Source organism: Alosa sapidissima, chromosome 11 (assembly GCF_018492685.1).
Source record: "Alosa sapidissima isolate fAloSap1 chromosome 11, fAloSap1.pri, whole genome shotgun sequence".
In the NCBI taxonomy this organism is placed as follows: domain Eukaryota; kingdom Metazoa; phylum Chordata; class Actinopteri; order Clupeiformes; family Clupeidae; genus Alosa; species Alosa sapidissima.
The window spans coordinates 22,175,731-22,193,720 of NC_055967.1; the positions used below are offsets into that span (position 1 = coordinate 22,175,731).

Here is a 17,990-nt window from a genome sequence, read left to right on the forward strand (position 1 = left end):
TGATGAAGAGGAGGTGTTGTGAAGAGTGTAAGTGATGAAGAGGAGGTGTTGTGAAGAGTGTAAGTGATGAAGAGTTGGTGTAGTGATGAAGAGGAGGTGTTGTGAAGAGTGTAAGTGATGAAGAGGAGGTGTAGTGAACAGAAGCATAGTGATGAAAAGGAGGTGTAGTGAAGAGTGTAAGTGAGGAGGTGTTGTGATGAAGAGGAGGTGTAGTGAAGAGAAGCATAGTGATGAAGAGGAGGTGTAGTGAAGAGAAGCTGAGAAACATAGTGATGAAGAGGAGGTGTAGTGAAGAGAAGCATAGTGATGAAGAGGATGTGTCGTGATGAAGAGGAGGTGTAGTGAAGAGAAGCATAGTGATGAAGAGGTGTAGTGATGAAGAGGATGTGTAGTGAAGAGAAGCTGAGAAACATAGTGATGAAGAGGAGGTGTAGTGAAGAGAAGCATAGTGATGAAGAGGTGTAGTGATGAAGAGGATGTGTAGTGATGAAGAGGAGGTGTCGTGATGAAGAGGAGGTGTAGTGATGAAGAGAAGCATAGTGATGAAGAGGAGGTGTAGTGAGGGGAAGTGCGGATGGACGTTCCTCTACATTTGAAGTCCTTCAGAAAATGCAGTGTGGAAGAGCTGAGTCTTTCCTCTCCTGCGTGTCTGCCATGAACGCCTTTTTGTTCGGCTTTGGCTCGCTGGGCGTCTGTTTTGTGTCCTTATCGCCAGGGGAATTCATGGGCTGAACCACACAACTCTGTCATCACGTTGTTTTTTTTCTCCGTTGTGGAAATGTCAGACTGAACGTCATTGTCTCAGCCTCCTCTGGCTCTGCCAAGCATCATGAGCACCGGCCGACAGCCCACACAGCAGTCTGAGAACAACCTCAACAGTCTAAGAACTATCATAACAGTCCGAGAACTATTACAACAGTCTAAGAACTATCATAACAGTCCGAGAACTACCCCAACAGTCTAAGAACTACCCCTACAGCCAGAAGTCACTTGAGGACCTCACAGGAGTGTGATCAATTGATGAGCAGATACTGTATATAAGCATTTGAAGCTAAAGGCAGTATTAACATTTGTTGTGTGTAGACTAGACGTATTGGCCTGATTGGAATGAAAGCTGTGTGTGTATGTGTATGTACAGGCATGTGAACCTGAGAAAAGGCCTATGTGTGTGTGTGTGGCGCGTGTGTGTGTATGTGAGAGAGAGAGAGCATGTGTATGTGAGGTGTTATTGTGTACAGAAGTGTGAACTTGAGTGAAAGCCTGTGTGTGTGTGTGTGTGTGTGTGTGTGTTTGTGTGTGATGATGGCCGATACACAGAGTGGTTATTGTAACTCCCAGCTGTGATAGGAGAAAAGACGGCTGCATAATCAGTGTTTTTCCCTGTGACTGGTGCCTCGAAATATCCAGCTCTCTCTTTCTCACACACACACACACACACACACACACACACACACACACACACACACACACTTCCCAAAGGGCCCAGGGCCAGTTCCTCCTCTCAGCTCAGACTGGCTTGTTTCTCAGGGTTCAGCAGGGCTGATCAGAATAAAAATGCCTTCTGGATGAGAATGGAGCTGAGATCAGACACACAGTACTGACCTGTTTCACGTGCGCAGTACTGACCTGTTTCACGTGCACACAGTACTGACCTGTTTCAAGTAAACAGTACTGACCGGTTTCACATGTGCAGTACTGACCTGATTTGTGTGTGCAGTACTGACCAGTTTCATGTGCGCAGTACTGACCTGTTTCAGGTACAGTGTAGCGCTGACATCTCAGATGTCCATAATGAAACAGCTGGATGGTAGGACAACAGCAGGACAGCAGTTGGATAAAAGTAATTCAGCAGGACATTGCCACACCCATGCACCACGCACCAAGCTCAGACAATCAGCTGCCAGTGGTTTCGTCTGATTGGATGAGCATGTTTGTGGAAATTATCTCTGATTTGTCATTAATCATCGTCACTGTGTTGGTCCTTTTTGTATTTATGACTTCAAGGGTTTTGTTTGTACTGAGGACAGATGTCAGCTTGACTTGACTAAATATTCTACTCTCTTTGAGCGTAAGCTTGGTTCTTATTCTAGATGTGTCCTCCATTTCAATGTGGTTGGGGCCAACACACCACCAGCTATAGAACAGCCGCATCCCAGGCATGGATTCCTCTCACCAGACCTTCTGCACTGTGATGCCTAACTAACCACATGAGATGAGTCTCCACTATTATTTCAACACTGAGATGTTGACCTAAACTAAAACACATCCTCATTTTATCGACATTCATTTAGATCTGCTTTTATGTGTACAGTGGCTGTTCTGTGTGTTGTGGGGTTAGTGTTTGGGTTGTTGTGGTTCTGATGTACAGTGGGGCAGTGTTTGGGTTGTTGTGGTTGTTGTGGTTCTGATGTACAGTGGGGTAGTGTTTGGGTTGTTGAGGTTGTTGTGGTTGTTGTGGTTGCTGTGGTTGCTGTGGTTGTTGTGGTTGGTGTGGTTGTTGTGGTTGCTGTGGTTATTGTGGTTGCTGTGGTTGCTGTGGTTGCTGTGGTTGTTGTGGTTATTGTGGTTACTGTGGTTGTTGTGATTGTTCTGATTGGTTCTGATCTGCGGCGGGTCTGCCATGGCTTTGCAGGGGTCCAGATGGGCATGAGGAGGCGGTGCCTGCGGGGACAGAGGGCCTTTGTGCCTCCTGACTGAGGCTCCAGCAGACGCCTTAATGGGCTCATTCAGGGCAGAGCCGTCCGCCTAACCTCGCTCCACTGTGGAGCCGCACCTACTGGGGTTAGCATCGCATCTCCAAATCATCTGACCACGCTCCGCTGCGGAGCCGTGTCTGCTGGGGTAAGCATCGGATCTCCAAATCATCTTATCATTGTCCTCTAATCATGTCACAATCACAACCGTGTCGTTTGTCATACTGGTTGTGTGTATCCATACTGGGTGTGTATCCATACTGGTTGTGTTTATCCATACTGGGTGTGTGTATCCATACTGGGTGTGTGTATCCATACTGGTTGTGTATATTTATTCTGGTTGTGTGTATCCAGTATAGAGAGCAGCATGAAGATGATGTCATCTGCGTTGCTGGGTCTACTGATCAGCTTCACAGTCCTCTCTACAAGTGGGTCATTTTCATACTGTTAGCTGCATCCTCACAGAGATATGCTTTCATTTCATAATTTTCAGCTTTGAGGTTTGGCTTTCAAAAACCTTAACAGGTGTTACTTTAGATGGTTATCAACTTCTTCATATACTTTTGTTCAAATAATCTTAACTTGAGAATAAATTATATAAATTATATAAATTATAATGTGTGTGAGTGTAGTATTCTTGTTCTACTAAAATGACTATGTTTGCGTAGGGCTGTTGTGTTGAATCATAAACCAAATATAGCTTGTGCAGAGCTGTTGTGTTTTATAACAATATCATCACCAATATGTGCAAAATGTTGCTGTTGTGTTATGATAGTGTATGTTTATTGTGGTGTGATAGTGTGTATTTATTATGGTGTTGTTTTATAGTAAGTGGGTGTTATGGTTGTGTGTGTGTTCTGTTGACTATGGTGTTATAATGTGTGTGTGTGTGTGTTTGTGTGTGTGTGTGTGTGTGTGTGTGTGTGTGTGTGTGTGTGTGTTCTGTTGGCTATGGTGTTATAATGTGTGTGTGTGTGTGTGTGTGTGTGTGTGTGTGTGTGTGTGTGTGTTCTGTAGGCTCAGCGCTGCAGTGTTATCGATGTCATGGTTACAGCACCGTCAACTGCCAAAACGTGCAAGAGTGCAGCTACGAGGACTCCTGTCTGTCCCTGAGTGAGAAAGGTAAAGTCACAGACACACACAGACACACACACACACACACACTCACTCGCATGTACGCACGCACACACAAACTCACAGACACACACACACACACAATTGTAACTGCTGTGTGTTTGGGTTCAGGTGGCAAAACCATTCGGCAGTGTATCCGTTACACGGACTGTGACAACTTGCGCCTGACGCAGATGTTCCCGTCAGTGGACGGCTTCACTTACCGCTGCTGCAGCAGCAACCTGTGCAACGGAGGCATCGCCACGGCGACCAGCCAGCCTGCCCTGCTGCTCGGGGCGCTGGTGCCGGTGCTGCTTGGCCTCTGGGTCCTGTGACTCGCTGTTGCCGCCGCCGGACACGACCACGGGAACCTGGACTGCAACTTCACTTGTCCACGGCACCGCTGCCCTAGGTCCAACCACGAATGGCCTTTGTGTAGTTAATGTTTAAGTGCAGAATCCACTATGTGCTGTAATTTTAGTTCATGTTTACATTTGCCCATATATTGAAAGGTTACATTATCATTAAACCATGTAAATCAGTATTGAATATGGACTGGTCTAAGTGTTAATGATGTAATTTAATCCCATTAAAAAGACTAACTGTGAGTGATCTGAACCAATTTAGTTTTCCGGTCATGGTCACACCAACATGTTTGTTTAAGATTATTTTTTTGGTTAATAACAGAATTAAAAGAATATTTGATAAAATTATCTGGTGTATTTGATAGTAGTTTGATAGAGTTCTCTGAACTCTGAAGGAAGTGGTTCCCAATTGTTTTTAGGTGTGTGTGTCTGTGTGCGTGCGTGCGACTGTGCTACCCTCCGTGGTTATACTCGTGGTTGTAAACTCCAGCCATCAGCTGTTGCATCAATGACATAATAATTACCAGACAAAGTATGCACAATTTACTGTATTTATTCAAATAAATAAACAATCAATAAATACATAAATAAAAACATAAATAAATAAATACATATCACAGTACAGTACAGTAGGGAACTCTAAGGAGACACTAAGCAACATTCATATCGCTCTCCTGGGAACATAGTAGACTATGTGAGAACTAATCAGCTGATAGACAAAAGAATGGATGGAATGACCAGCAGGTTCTAACAGGTCCGGTGGATGCAACGACTGGCAGGATCTAACAGGTCCGGTGGGTGTAACGACTGGCAGGTTCTAACATGTCCAGTGGGTGGAATGACCAGCAGGTTCTATTGGGTCTGGTGGATGGAACGACTGGCAGGTTCTAACGGGTCCGGTAGATGGAATGATTGGCAGGTTCTAACGGGTCCGGTAGGTGGAATGACCAGCTGGTTCTAACGGGTCTGGTGGACGGAACGACCAGTAGGTTTTAATGAGTCCGGTAGATGGAATGACTGGCAGGTTCTAAAGGGTCCAGTGGGTGGAATGACTGGCAGGTTCTAGCAGGTCCAATAGATGGAACGACTGAGTGGTTCTAACAAGTCTGGTTGATGGCAGGTTATAAAGGGTCCAGGGAATGCAAAAATATAAACAGGTGAGCAGGTGTTGTATCTGAAGAACCTCTGAGACATGTGGTTTACATGGGAACGGATTGTGTCTGAGTGGATTTGGTCCAGTTACTGTAGAAATATATTGCAGAAATATAAAGAAATATTACCGATGACAGCAACAGCAACGACAACAACAACAACATACAAATGCGACTAAACAGACAGTATGTTTGATATGATACACATGATATGATAAACTATCGCATCAGCATGTGCACGTTTAGATGTGCCTGGGGATCTGTTGTGCACGTTCAGATGGACTTTCTCGTCAGATGTGGCTGGAGATCTGTTGTGCATGGTCAGACGGACCTCCTGGTGAGATGTGGTCTCAGTCGCTCATCTCCTCAATGGACTCGTCACGGATCTCCCTCCCGATCTCCTCCAGCTTAACGGTCTTCTTCTGGGCGCTCTTGTCTTCCTCCTTTTCGGCTGGCGCGTACCAGGGTCTGGAGGCTGCGGCACCGTCACAAGCCCTGCCCCCGCGTCGGTACCCCCCGCGGCCAGCCCGCACCAGCCCCCAGCCCTGCGGTTGGCCTTCCGAAGGTCCGCTCTCCTGCACGCCGCGCGTCTGGTCTAGTTCCTTGGCGCTCAGGGCGGGCATGCGCACGGGCACCGTGTTGCCGAACTTGGAATAGTCGACGGAGTAGCGGCCATCCTCCTCAGTCATGATGGACACGAAGCGGCGACCCCACAGGATCTCCTCGGGCGTGTAGGAGGTGCGCGCCTGCATAGTGATGCCCGTCGTCTCCACCACGCCTGTACACACACACACACACACACACACACACACACACACACATGCTCACGCACAAACACACACACACACGCTCACGACGCACATGACACACAGACACACACAGACACACACAGACACACACAGATCCAAGGGTTAAGCCCCATTCAGCAAGAGACTTGTGATGAGATAATATAAATATAAAACACATAAATATAATTCAGCGATTACAGGCAAAATAAACACTGAGTTCATCTCAACTACACATGTAAACACACAATCATCACAATCACCACCACCCCCATCACACACATCAGTCAGGGCACACACGCAAATGTGTAGAGGTGTGAGTTTGAACCTTGAGGATGAAGATGATTTCCAGGTCCTCAATCTCAATCACACACACACACACACACACACACACAGCAAGGGTTGAGTGAGCAAAGGCAAGTCTGACCCTCGAGGATGATGATGATGATGATGATCACCAGGTCCTCCACACACACACACACACACACACACACACACACACACACACACACACACACACACACACACACACACACACACACACACACACACAGCAGTGAGGGCTGGGTGAGCAAAGGCAAGTCTGACCCTCAAGGATGACGATGATCTCGAGGTCCTCGGTAGTCAGGGACTGGGCGGAGATCTCGTAGAGTGGGCTGCCGCGCTCGATGGTGTGGCTGATGATGAGCGGAGACACCAGGAAGATGCCGTTGCTCCGCAGCGGATTCTCCACCTGGATGTCCAGCTGACACACCGGAATCACCTCCCCCTCAGCCGTCACCGTGCGCCGGATCACCTGACCATCACACACACACACACACACACACTAGTGTCACCGATGCTACTGTGAACTGTGCACTGTTAATGATCTGAGTAGGGCGTGTTCAGCAGTGCCTGGGCGTGTTCAGTGTTCTGAGGGTGTGCTCAGCATTGTGTGTTGTCAGCGTTATGTGGGCGTGTTCAGCATTGTGTGGGCGTGCCCAGAGCTGTGTCTGAGTGTGTTTGTTCACCTGCAGCTGGATGGTGGCGGAGATGATCATGCTCTTCCTGAGGTCACCCACACGGAACATGAAGGTGGGCCGGCCATTGCGCGGGGCGATGACGGCGTTGCGGGAGAAGATAAGCGTCTCCGCGCGGCGGTTGGCCTGTGCCGTCTTCATGAACACGCAGCCCAGCATCACGGCGTTGACGATCAGCCCCAGAATGTTCTGGATTATCAGCACCGTGATGGCCAGCGGGCACTCCTCCGTCACCATGCGTCCGCCGAAGCCGATGGTTACCTGGGAAATGCAAACAAAACCAAAAACAAAACCATATGACTCACCCGGTTTGCGTGAGACTCACCTCCTACTGATGTGTGTGAGACTCACCTGGTCTACATAAGACTCATCTGGTCGTCTAGGTGACTCACCTGTACCTCGATGGAGAAGAGGAAGGCGGACGTGAAGGAGTGGATGGCGGTCACACAGGGCACATGTCCGACGCTGTCAGGGTCGCGGGGCTCCAGGTCACCATGAGCGAAGGCGATCAGCCACCACACCATGGCGAAGAGCATCCAGGAGCACAGGAAGGCGGAGGTGAAGATCAGCAGAGAGTGCTGCCACTTCAGGTCCACCATGGTGGTGAAGACATCCTGAAGAAACCGCCCCTGAGTGGACCGGACACACAGCCAGTGAGAACCCACACACATACAACATACACCTGTCTATAGTGATGGGCAAATGAAGTTTTGATGAACCACTGAACCACAGCAGTGTGAACCTAGCGACACTAGCTGAAAAGCAAAAAGATGGCCGCCACACATACATTTTTCAAAATAAAAGTCCTTAGCAAACCAATATTTTTGGTTACATATACTGGTTTGGGTAAGGACTTTTATGTTGAAAAAAATCTACATGTGGCAACCATATTGGATTTTTTCATTAGTGTTGCTAGCTTCACACTGCTGTGGTTTAGTGGTTCACCAAAGCTTCATTTGCCCATCACTACCTGTCTGTCCCCTCCGCCCCTCTCACCACCATGGGGAGCAGAGCATTCAGCCGCTTTGCTCCTCGTCTCTGGAAATCATTACCAGCCTCTCAGAAACATTGATTCATTCCCCCATTTCAAATCACAACTCAAAACACATCTGTTCCACCTGATGACAATTGCTCTGCCTTTTTCTGATGTTTTTCATTCTTTATTTTCTGCTGCTTTTTAAATGTCTTAGAAAGGCACCTTTAAATAAAATGTATTATTATTATTTTTATTATTATTATTATTATTATTATTATTATTATTATTATTATTATTATTAACACTCTGCACCCCCCGCGAGATTTTATACATTCTTTTTTATATTTATTTAGATATTCTATATTCTTTATGTATATATCTATATATATTAAATGAGGCACAATTCACTGAAACCACTTTGAACACTGAAAGGCCATTGCAGACCTGCTCCCTGATATTCTTGTGGGCCACGTTGCACGAGCCACTCTTAGTGATGAAGCGGGCACGCTGGGACTTGGAGCGGAACCAGTTGGGATGGGTGGCATCCTCAGCCAGCCGGGTCAGGAGGAACCCGTCCGGTAAGAGCCCTTTCCGGGCCAACATCCTGAATTCCGGACTCCTCACACCTCTGCACAGTGCCGACCTGTGTGGCTGTGGGGAGAAAGAAGAACAACATGTCTCTAGCTGACGTGGTGCTGAAGCTTCTGCTGCTCGTCTTCCCAGCTAATTCTGCTGAGTGATCTGATTTTGACTGACTTCCACACCCCAGACATAGCTAGTCCCTCGTTCTCTGAGCATCTGGAAGCAGAACCCTATCAGGAAGCAGAACCACATCTGGAAACAGAACCCCATCCTTCTCTGCAGCACTGATAGTAGAACTTGTGCTGCTCCTCCTCTCACACATGAGCCACCTTACTCCTCAAAACAGATGGCACGTTCCATTGTTTTGATTTAAGTTCATGTTCCTTATTTATTTATGTTCTTGATAATTAGGAAGCAACATGTTCATAACCAAGTAATCAGACCAAGAAATGAGAAGCTCATACAGACCATGGAATATTTGGGTGATCATAAGCACTTAATAGGAATTAATAAACACAGTCATGCATTTTTAAACAAGTATATGATTACACATGTAAGAATGAGTGAGAGAACATACTGATTACATACCAAATCCAACACAAGAGCTAGCCGCCCTCTGAGCCTTGCCCCTGAGCATTTGAGAGGTCAACCAGAAAACAGATGCCCTGCCATCTCCCCGTAGAAGAGATACCATGCATAGATACTGTTGCAACCACAGAATTACACGATAAAGCAATACATAAAGTTAAACCTACTACAAGCATAATGACATTAAGACAGGTCTACAGATACTAAATACTAAATCAACTACAAACTAGTATGTTTTAGGCTACTAATGTCCGCTCACAGTTGTCCTACCCCATTATCCGTAGGACAAATTTGACATGGATATTGCTATTTCTAGAAATATTGCTAAAATATAATGCTAGGTATTCCCACGATTACTATGAAACTCTACAGCACAATGTCACAAACGCTCCAAAGCTAACGTTACCTTAAACTAAGCTTCCCCACTAAAGTCTACAACTGTATCTATGTAAAAAAAATAATAAAACCATGACACCCATCAATGCAATGAAGCACTGTAGATTCGCCATTGCAGGCAGGCTGTCTTCAAATCTTTAGTTTTTCAGTACATATCCAGTAATCTTGCTGCTAGAGAGGAGGCCGCAGAGCATCTATCGTTAGCTGTCATTGCCATCACAGCTAGCAAGCATCATCATCATCATCCAGTCGGTCGGTCGGGAGGAAGAGAATCCCAACAACGGTGACCCCCAAACAATTTCAACATACAAGTGTTATATTTGAAAACAGAAACACTCACTAAACACATAGGTAACCTTAAAAGTACGGAAATGGTGACTTACTAGTCGCAACCCATCCACTAATGCATTGTCCAGAAAACATTAACGTTAGATAGCGCAAAAGTCATTAGCGTTGGTTGATAAACATATCCCATAATGCCTTGACTTCCTCCTTCTTTGGTAACGTGACTTTTATCAAAACAAATTGCTTTGTGTCTTTAATGGGGAAATGTTACATTTCAGGATGTTATTTAATCTAAAATATGTTATTGAATTTTAACACAGGTATATATACCAAACTGAGAGGATACTCTTGGCTCTAATCAAGGTAGCAGCTAAACGGGCTCAGCTCTAACTAAATCTAAGAATGTACGTCTAATACGTAACACCATAGACTGCGTAACACTAGTTGGTTTCGTGGAGCGTCGGGGAAAGATGGCTGAGTCGTGGAACCGAGGTAGTGACACGTCGCATTTTTTACAAATTAGAATGATTTGAGTTTATTTGTCATCTGAATAGGATTGTTGTTCACACATTTACCCCAAGAACTAACATATATAAGTTGCGCTTTATCAAGAGTATTTTGTCTAAATGAGATATTAATTGTCTGAGGCTAACTTGCTAGATTGCTATCAAGCTAGTTGTGTTTTGGTGCCCACAACCCAACTAAACTCCGTGTCCGTCTCATGACAGCATCCTTATATGACGTCTCTAATGTGTTTTCTTATCCTAGGACATGGCAGTGTTGATGATATGTTGGATGCAGAGAATAAGCTTCTGGCGGAAAACCTGGCGACCAAAGTCTCCAGGCTAAAATCGGTAGGCTACATAGAAACAAGATACTGTTCCAAGTTTTCTTACACTGACCGGCTGATGCCATGGTCCTTGTTACTGAATAGTATGGAAAAAGAATGTAGGATATGAATCATTATTATGTATTTTCTCATAGCTTGCTTACGACATTGACAAAGACGCAGAAGAGCAGAACAGCTACCTGGATGGCATGGTTGGTCTCTGTCTTTATCAGTGTTCCACTGTGAATGGTTAAAACCATATTACTGACTGCTACCATTGCTGAAAGCTTTGAGAATAATGGTACTAATATTTCTTATCTCCCATCTTAAGGACTCCAATTTCCTGAGTGCCACTGGTCTGTTAACAGGAAGTGTGAAGAGATTCTCTACCATGGTGCGCTCTGGCAGGGACAACCGCAAGCTCCTGTGTTACGTCTCAGTGGGGCTGGTGCTGGTCTTCTTCCTCCTGTACTATTTGGTGTCCAGGGTCCAGAACTGATCGCACAGCTTTTCTGGGTGGGAAGACTGACCTGTATCTCAGTTTTATGAGAAGTAACCCCTCATTCCAGTGGGTACCTGTTTACATTTCTGTGAAAAATGTTTTGTGGGTATACCTACCCTTTTTTTAGGGAGAAAACGGGAAGGGAGTATTGCACGCTGAAGTAAGACAATTTGTCTCACTGCCACCAGTGTCTGTAGAGGGATGTCTGATGTGTACTACGTGTGTGTGTGTGTGTGTGTGTGTGTGTGGGGGGGGGGGGGGGGGTCAGAATGATGTATTATTTAGTTATTTGCACCTATTTAAATAGTTATTTGGGCAAACTAAATACTTGCTAATCATAGTAATGATGATGGTGGTGGTTTGTTTCAATTAATTACAAATCAAATTCCTCTCTGACTTCATTATGAGATCAGATACGTGTTGTCCTCTGATTTCAAACATTTGAACTAAAAATGTTTGTATTTGTATTTGTCACACAAACAGTTAAGATGTTGTCTTTTATTTTGGTCTGTACAGAATGGTCATTTTTAATATCCAAAGAAATGTATGAGAAGTTTTATTAGATTCTCATCATGATTATTTTTAATTTCTTTGAATTTCCCCTGGGGATCAATAAAGTATCTATCTATCTTATTTTCCCTTTTTTAGAACATTATTGTTTAACAAGCTTTGATATACGTTTTATGATTTTAGAATGGCAAATGTTTTTATTTAAACACTGAAATTGTATTGAACAAATCTTGAGACAGACCTTGACGTCAATGATTGGCTCCGTCTGGAGTAGAGCGTCATCTCGTGTCACGTCGTTTTCTTTCGGTAATTTCCGTTTTGCCTCCTTCCTGTCAGTTCCACCAACGACTTGGAAACGGAAGCCATTTCTAATTGTATATTTAATCTGGTATCACCTGTTAGGACTTTAATAAGTTCCATATTTGTAAGCGTGTTGAAATAACGTGCATTTGCTTTGATTTTAATGAAACCCGAAACCTCAGAACACACCGCCATATTTGCTCTCGGATATACTCGGCTGAAATCGGTAAGTCAGGGAAATGGACGAGTCTCACTCGGCAACAAAACAACTGGGGTTGGATGGAGCGTCCGAAAGCACGACTGTCGGGCCAGTAGAGGAGGGGGAGGATTCGGATACTGAATCGGAGGCCGAAGGCACGACGATGACGGTAATGGGGGAAGCTAACATCGACATCGGAGCCGAGTCCTTGCCGAATCCAGACGATACGCAATCCACATTCGCAGGAAAGTTTTTTTTAATGTGCTGATTTTTCTTGGTTGCACTCGGGGTTGCAATATAATGTTAGCACGCTGCATATGGTTGTATCGGCTAACGTTAGCCTTCTTAAATCCTAATAGGTTTTTAAGCTCCGCTTACTATTAACTCTAATATCGAGTTTAACATTCGATAAACATAACATTGTTCCATTACTCTGTACTCTATAACAAGTTATTATTGCATCCTCTATGCCTGGTGCATCGATTTCCTATATCTTATACTATACTATACTTTAATAGCTTAATTATAATCTAAAGAGGATATCACAATGGCCAATCTGCATGATGTATAGGCTACTACATTTGTAAAGATTATACCAGTTGGCTATATATATTTCATACAAAGTGGAGGTGTGAAAGGTCGGAAGTTTTAAATTGTCCTGTTTGTTTGTTTTCCATAGAGGTCACGACTGTCACTGTTGGGGATGTCCAGGCAGATGACAATGTCTTCACCACCTCCGTGTCCGCGTCCGCTGCCATTCCAGAGCACGTTCTTGTAGGGAACTGTCTCCAGACTGTTTTACAGTAGCTGATGTTATGCTGACTGATTTCTTGTGTGGGCTTAAACACTGTCACCCACTGCATATTATATTCACCAGGCAGAGGGGCCTGGTCAGTGCTCAACTGAACTGACAGACTGATGAAGTATTTTGTTCCAGGGGCTATTAATTCAGGTGGCTATTGGCAATGACCTATGCGAGCTTCTGGGTACCCAGATTAGCATGACCCTGCCTCTCTGCCCTTACCATACCAACCCACATTCAAACAGTTACTGACTACATTAGCATCTACTGTATGCACCATCCGATCTGTGTTAAGCCTCATTTCTAGTATTTGTTCCAACAAGTTTACTGTCTGCATGTGTACTTTTGTATATATTTTATATTATGTGCAGTAATTACTAACTACCCTTGCACTGTGAATAACTTTGCACTGATTTGCACTTACTGCATGGACATTTACAGCATAACATTTCACTGCATTGCCACTAACATAGCCCTTCAGTTAATAAAGTATCACTTTCTCTCTCCTCTCTCTTTCTCAACCCCGTGCCCCACAGACAGGTAGGACTACGCTGCAGATTGGGGACAGTCTGAATACCCAGAAGGCCACGCTGATCGTGGTCCACACTGATGGCAGCATCGTGGATGCCAGTGGGCTGAAGGGGTCGACTTCTCCAATGGCAACAGGTGAGCAGCTGAGACCAGTGTGTAATGTGTATGATTAAGTGTATGTCATACACTGTGTATGTCATGATACATCACTTAGGTTTATTCATTTAGCAGATCCTTTCTCTGAAGTGACTTACATATGTCCATTATACTATAAAGGGCATTGTTACATTGTGTGGGAATTGAACCCACAACTTTTCTGGCTACTGCACGCTAGCCCAGCTCATTAACCACTACACTACCACTGCCTGTTCCGCAGAATCAGTATAGTATCACAAAACATAATATCTCAATGTGTGTTAATTCCTGTGGGAGATGGTTCTGTCTGTGTGTCCCTGTAAACTGTGTGTGTGTGTTGATTCCTGTAAGAGATGGTTCTCCCGGTGAGTCCCTGTAAACTGTGTGTGTTGATTCTTGTGGAAGATGTTTCTCCGAGTGCGTCCCCGTAAACTGTGTGCGTGTGTTGATTCCGCTGCAGGGCCTCAGACTCCGTCCACGCCCCTGACCCCCATCCAGGAGAAAGACGGCTCCAAGTACAACTGGGACCCATCTGTCTATGACAACGAGCTGCCAGTTCGCTGCAGGAACACCAGCGGCATCCTCTACAAAAACAGACTTGGCTCAGGTAACACAGCATCCACTAGGGGGGGCCCTAGCACAGAGATTGGAAAGGGTTAGGCTGATACAGAACAGGTGCAGTGTTGTAAATCACCCAGTTATGGCCACCTTACACCAAACAACTTTGACAAGATTCGGGAAAGATTCTTGATTGATTGTAGTCTTTTAACTAATGCCCCCCATTCAAGCTTTGCTCAAAAGACTCCAATCTTTCAAGAATCTTTCCCAAATCTTGTCAAAGTTGTTTGGTGTAAAGAGGGCATTAGTTAAGTTAGACTGACAGAAAGTAGAGATTGGATTTGATTTGTTTATTTCAAACTTTGGTTTATTCTGAAACTTTGGTTTGTTTTTGAAACTTTGGGTAAGGTTAGAGTCAGTTACCTAATATAACAAGATGTTTGGAGTTCTCTCCTTACAAGGGTATGTGCCATAGAAACAAGTTGTCTTTGACGAGGCAGTTGAGTCGCCTGTGTACCAGGCAGTGTGTGTGTGTGTGTGTGCCTCTGTGTGTGTGCTTGTGTGCATAGGTGATCAGGATAGTTTTTAATTAGTAGCTGCTTGACCTGAGCAGACAGTCCTCTCAGGCTAAGCTTCATCAGCTCATTACTAACCAGCTGAACAGGAGCCCTACACAGCCCTTTCCACATGGAGGAGTCAGCCCAGGACACACATTCACACACACCAGCGCTCCTCATCTGGGTGGAGAATTCACACTCACACATACCCCTCTCTCTTCGGCAGGATGGAAAATACACACTGACACACACCCCTCTCTCTTCCGCAGGATGGAGAATACACACTCACACACACCAGCGCTCCTCATCTAGGTGGAGAATAGACACTCACACACACCCTCTCTCCACCTCAAGATGGAGAATACACACACACGACACACCCTCTCCTAACGGCAGAATACACCCTCACACACACCCTCTCCTAACGGCAGAACACATACTCACACACACCCTCTCTCTTCCACAGGATGGAGAATACACACTCACACACACCCTCTCCTAACGGTAGAATACAGTCCCCTACTCACTGTCTCTGCTGTCTGCTGTGAGTGTATCAGGCCAACTGTTCACCGTGAACTATTCACCACTGGAATGGGTGTCATGTAGAATATATCACTGTGTCACTAGTAACCCAGATGAGTGCCAGTTCTAGTAAACTTTCTGGCTCCTGCCAGGCAACCAGTGTAGAAACACTACATACAGACTTTCTCTCACCCTTTCACAAGCTGTCTGTGTAATGTGTAAGGATGTAAGGTGTAAGTTTATAATGTGATTTAGGTAAGGACAATAGGTTTGTGAGTGTTTAATGTGAAAGGATAAGATGTGTATGTGTTTGTGTGTGTGTGTGTGTGTGTGTAATGAGGTAATGATTTGTCTCCACTGGTGTGTGTGTATGTGTGTGTATATGTGTGTAATGGTTTGTCCGTGGTGGCCTGTGTGTCTGTGGTGGTTTGTGTGTGTAATGGTTTGTCTGCTGTGGTCTGTGTGTGTGTGTGTGTGTGTAATGGTTTGCTTGCGGTGGTGTGTGTGTGTGTGTGTGTGTGTGTAACTGTTTGTCTGCAGTGGTCTGTGTGTGTGTAATGGCTTGTGTGTACTCATCTGCAGGAGGGAAGGGTCGTTGCATTAAGCACAACAACGCCTGGTTCACCCCCACTGAGTTTGAGGCGATGGCGGGCAGGGCCAGCAGTAAGGACTGGAAGAGAAGCATCCGCTACGCCGGCCGGCCTCTCCAGTGCCTCATACAGGTCAGGGCCATCACCGTCACACACACACACACACACAGACACAGACACACAGTGCCTCATACAGGTCAGCTCCATCACACACACACATACACACACACACACACACACACACAGCACAGTGTGTCACATAGACGAGCGTTGAGTCTTGATATGGAGCAGAAGATACATAATGCATCATTACCGGGAGTTAATTTCCAAGCGTAAGAGTTTGATGGCGATAAAGACATTGTCTCATGACCACTGATGCCTGTCTCAGAGGTGCTGTTTGATACTAATAGCGAGAAATAGCGGGTGCTCCCCATTCTGCACTCCAGTGGCAGGTAAAATGTGCTTTCATCCATGTGCGGTCTATTTTGTACATACGATGCCATGTTTTAAGGTGCAAATAGGTACTTATAATAGAAACAGGTGGTAATTCTTAATACATCTAGGCCTGAGTTGAGGTGTGTGTGAGACTGAGTCTCAGAGCTGTGTGTGAGACTGAATGTGACTTTGGTTTTACAGGAGCGCATTCTCAACCCCCACGCTGCCTCCTGCACGTGTGCGGCCTGCTGTGATGACCTAGCCCTGGTGAGTGCCACTTTCTCCCCCTCTCCTCTTCCCCCCTGGTGAGTTCCCCTTTCTCCCCCTCCCCTCTCCTCTCCTCCTTTGGTGAGTCCTCTCCTCTCCTCCCCTGGTTAGTACCTCTTTCTCCCCCTCCCCTCTCCTCTCCTCCCCTGGTGAGTCCTCTCCTCTCCTCCCCTGGTTAGTACCTCTTTCTCCCCCTCCCCTCTCCTCTCCTCCCCTGGTGAGTCCTCTCCTCTTCCCCCCTGGTTAGTACCTCTTTCTCCTCCTCCCCTTTCCTCTCCTCCCCTGGTGAGTGCCGCTTTCTCCCCCTCCCCTCTCCTCCCCTGGTGAGTGCTGCTTTCTCCCCCTCCCCTCTCCTCCCCTGGTGAGTGCCCCTTTCTCCCCCTCTCCTCTTTTCCTGACACTGGCTCCCTTCTCCAGCGTGCAAAAGCAATATCAACATCAATAGAAAACACTCCATCTGTTTCACAGAAAGCATCTAATATACAGATGAAATGAAACGTCCCAAAATCAATTTGTCTGTTGACACGAGGCTCAATGGTTTCTCATGAACGGGAAGAAGGGCCTACACTCACTGAGAGTCTCTGCTGCGTCCTTTTGTGTCCTCACTCCTCACTCAACTCAGCAGAGAGCGCATCTCACCCTATCTTAGACCTTAGACTACTCACTAACTTACGCCCCCCGGCTCCCTCTCTTTCTCTCTCTGTCTCTCTCTCTCTCTCTCTCTCTCTCTCTCTCTCTCTCTCTCCATCTTTTCCAGTGCACGAAGGACGGCTCGTCATTCACTGCGGAGAACATAAATATGGTAATGTGTGTGTGTGTGTGTGTGTGTGTGTATGTGGGGGTGTGTTCTTACTTTGAGTGCGCGTGTGTGTGTGTGTGTGCGCGTGTGTGTGTGTGTGTGCGTGTGTGTGTGTGTGTGCGTGTGTGTGTGTGATATTTACCACCTAACCTACTTTACAGACGGAGCCTGAGTGTGTGTGTTCTTACTTTCACAATAGCCTGCTGGAGCTGCTGTCTTTAGTCTCAGTGACTGAGGTGGTCAGCTGTCTTGCTTAGACTCGCTTTGACTGTGGCAGCCTGTAGTAGACCATGGAAGTCTGTGGCAGTCCATAGCAGTCTATAGCTGTCTGTGACTGTCTATAGCAGTCTGTAGTTGTCTGTGACCATCTACAGCTGTCTGTGACTGTCTGTACTAGTCTGCAGCTGTCTGTGGCAGACTGTGGCATGTCTATAGCAGTCTGTAGTAGTCTGTGGTATGTCTATAGCAGCTGTAGCTGTCTGTTACTCTCAATAGCAGTCT

The 17,990-nt window shown here is 45.8% G+C and overlaps 4 protein-coding genes and 1 long non-coding RNA gene across 9 annotated transcripts in view; 3 read left to right on the forward strand and 2 right to left on the reverse strand.

Annotated features, from left to right (window-relative positions):
- Nucleotides 1–2,556: 2,556 nt before the first annotated feature.
- LOC121724206 (CD59 glycoprotein-like) lies at nucleotides 2,557–4,519 on the forward strand. 2 transcript variants are annotated; one of them, XM_042110603.1, is made up of 4 exons: nucleotides 2,557–2,841; nucleotides 3,053–3,121; nucleotides 3,711–3,815; nucleotides 3,939–4,519. In XM_042110603.1, exons 2-4 carry the CDS (start codon nucleotides 3,061–3,063, stop codon nucleotides 4,139–4,141), a joined length of 369 nt encoding a protein of 122 aa, XP_041966537.1. In that variant the 5' UTR covers nucleotides 2,557–2,841; nucleotides 3,053–3,060; the 3' UTR covers nucleotides 4,142–4,519. The 2 variants fall into 2 exon arrangements, with proteins under 2 accessions (XP_041966537.1, XP_041966536.1); XM_042110602.1 differs by having other exon boundaries at nucleotides 2,561–2,841; nucleotides 3,048–3,121.
- Nucleotides 4,520–4,708: 189 nt separating this feature from the next.
- On the reverse strand, nucleotides 4,709–10,180 carry kcnj11l (potassium inwardly rectifying channel subfamily J member 11, like). Of its 2 annotated transcripts, XM_042109663.1 has the most exons (7): nucleotides 10,052–10,180; nucleotides 9,273–9,387; nucleotides 8,547–8,753; nucleotides 7,519–7,755; nucleotides 7,118–7,387; nucleotides 6,696–6,903; nucleotides 4,709–6,100 (listed from the first exon to the last, which is right to left on the reverse strand). In XM_042109663.1, the coding sequence occupies exons 3-7, from the start codon at nucleotides 8,703–8,705 to the stop codon at nucleotides 5,673–5,675; spliced, it is 1,302 nt and encodes a 433-aa protein (XP_041965597.1). In that variant the 5' UTR covers nucleotides 8,706–8,753; nucleotides 9,273–9,387; nucleotides 10,052–10,180; the 3' UTR covers nucleotides 4,709–5,672. The 2 variants fall into 2 exon arrangements, with proteins under 2 accessions (XP_041965597.1, XP_041965598.1); XM_042109664.1 differs by lacking the exon at nucleotides 9,273–9,387.
- Nucleotides 10,181–10,284: 104 nt separating this feature from the next.
- The window catches only part of bet1l (Bet1 golgi vesicular membrane trafficking protein-like), a 14,274-nt gene continuing 6,568 nt past the window's right edge, over nucleotides 10,285–17,990 (forward strand). Inside the window, exons 1-4 of one of the 2 annotated variants that reach the window (XR_006035016.1) lie at nucleotides 10,285–10,445; nucleotides 10,722–10,807; nucleotides 10,938–10,994; nucleotides 11,114–11,837. Coding sequence is in view for 1 of the 2 variants with exons in the window: in XM_042109666.1 (XP_041965600.1) it covers nucleotides 10,424–10,445; nucleotides 10,722–10,807; nucleotides 10,938–10,994; nucleotides 11,114–11,281 (333 nt within the window). In the remaining variant the exon portion in view is untranslated. Of the gene's footprint in view, nucleotides 10,446–10,721; nucleotides 10,808–10,937; nucleotides 10,995–11,113; nucleotides 11,918–17,990 lie in introns of those variants that run through there. The other variant, XM_042109666.1, reaches the window with a different exon arrangement.
- LOC121723709 overlaps nucleotides 11,943–17,990 on the reverse strand; it is a 17,309-nt gene continuing 11,261 nt past the window's right edge. The window contains exons 2-3 of the long non-coding RNA XR_006035017.1: nucleotides 12,137–12,142; nucleotides 11,943–12,023 (exon numbers count right to left, since the gene is read on the reverse strand). This is a non-coding gene — a long non-coding RNA (uncharacterized LOC121723709). The remainder of the gene's footprint in view (nucleotides 12,024–12,136; nucleotides 12,143–17,990) is intronic.
- Nucleotides 12,109–17,990, forward strand: part of deaf1 (DEAF1 transcription factor) — an 11,657-nt gene continuing 5,775 nt past the window's right edge. The window contains exons 1-7 of one of the 2 annotated variants that reach the window (XM_042109661.1): nucleotides 12,109–12,538; nucleotides 12,973–13,067; nucleotides 13,632–13,761; nucleotides 14,222–14,368; nucleotides 15,981–16,120; nucleotides 16,625–16,690; nucleotides 17,448–17,492. In XM_042109661.1, the coding sequence (XP_041965595.1) occupies nucleotides 12,334–12,538; nucleotides 12,973–13,067; nucleotides 13,632–13,761; nucleotides 14,222–14,368; nucleotides 15,981–16,120; nucleotides 16,625–16,690; nucleotides 17,448–17,492 (828 nt within the window). In that variant the 5' untranslated portion in view covers nucleotides 12,109–12,333. Of the gene's footprint in view, nucleotides 12,539–12,970; nucleotides 13,068–13,631; nucleotides 13,762–14,221; nucleotides 14,369–15,980; nucleotides 16,121–16,624; nucleotides 16,691–17,447; nucleotides 17,493–17,990 lie in introns of those variants that run through there. The other variant, XM_042109662.1, reaches the window with a different exon arrangement.

What these genes read in the sequence shown, in the direction of transcription:
- LOC121724206 (XM_042110603.1), top strand. Translation starts at nt 3,061, where the DNA reads ATGAAGATGATGTCATCTGCGTTGCTGGGTCTACTGATCAGCTTCACA. An exon ending in CTTCACAGTCCTCTCTACAA is followed by an intron (nt 3,122 to 3,710) that starts GTGGGTCATTTT and finishes TGTGTTCTGTAG; the next exon opens with GCTCAGCGCTGCAGTGTTAT. An exon ending in TCTGTCCCTGAGTGAGAAAG is followed by an intron (nt 3,816 to 3,938) that starts GTAAAGTCACAG and finishes GTTTGGGTTCAG; the next exon opens with GTGGCAAAACCATTCGGCAG.
- kcnj11l (XM_042109664.1), bottom strand. Translation starts at nt 8,705, where the DNA reads ATGTTGGCCCGGAAAGGGCTCTTACCGGACGGGTTCCTCCTGACCCGG. An exon ending in CCGCCACCATCCAGCTGCAG is followed by an intron (nt 6,904 to 7,117) that starts GTGAACAAACAC and finishes TGTGATGGTCAG; the next exon opens with GTGATCCGGCGCACGGTGAC. An exon ending in GATCATCGTCATCCTTGAGG is followed by an intron (nt 6,101 to 6,695) that starts GTCAGACTTGCC and finishes GTGTGTGTACAG; the next exon opens with GCGTGGTGGAGACGACGGGC.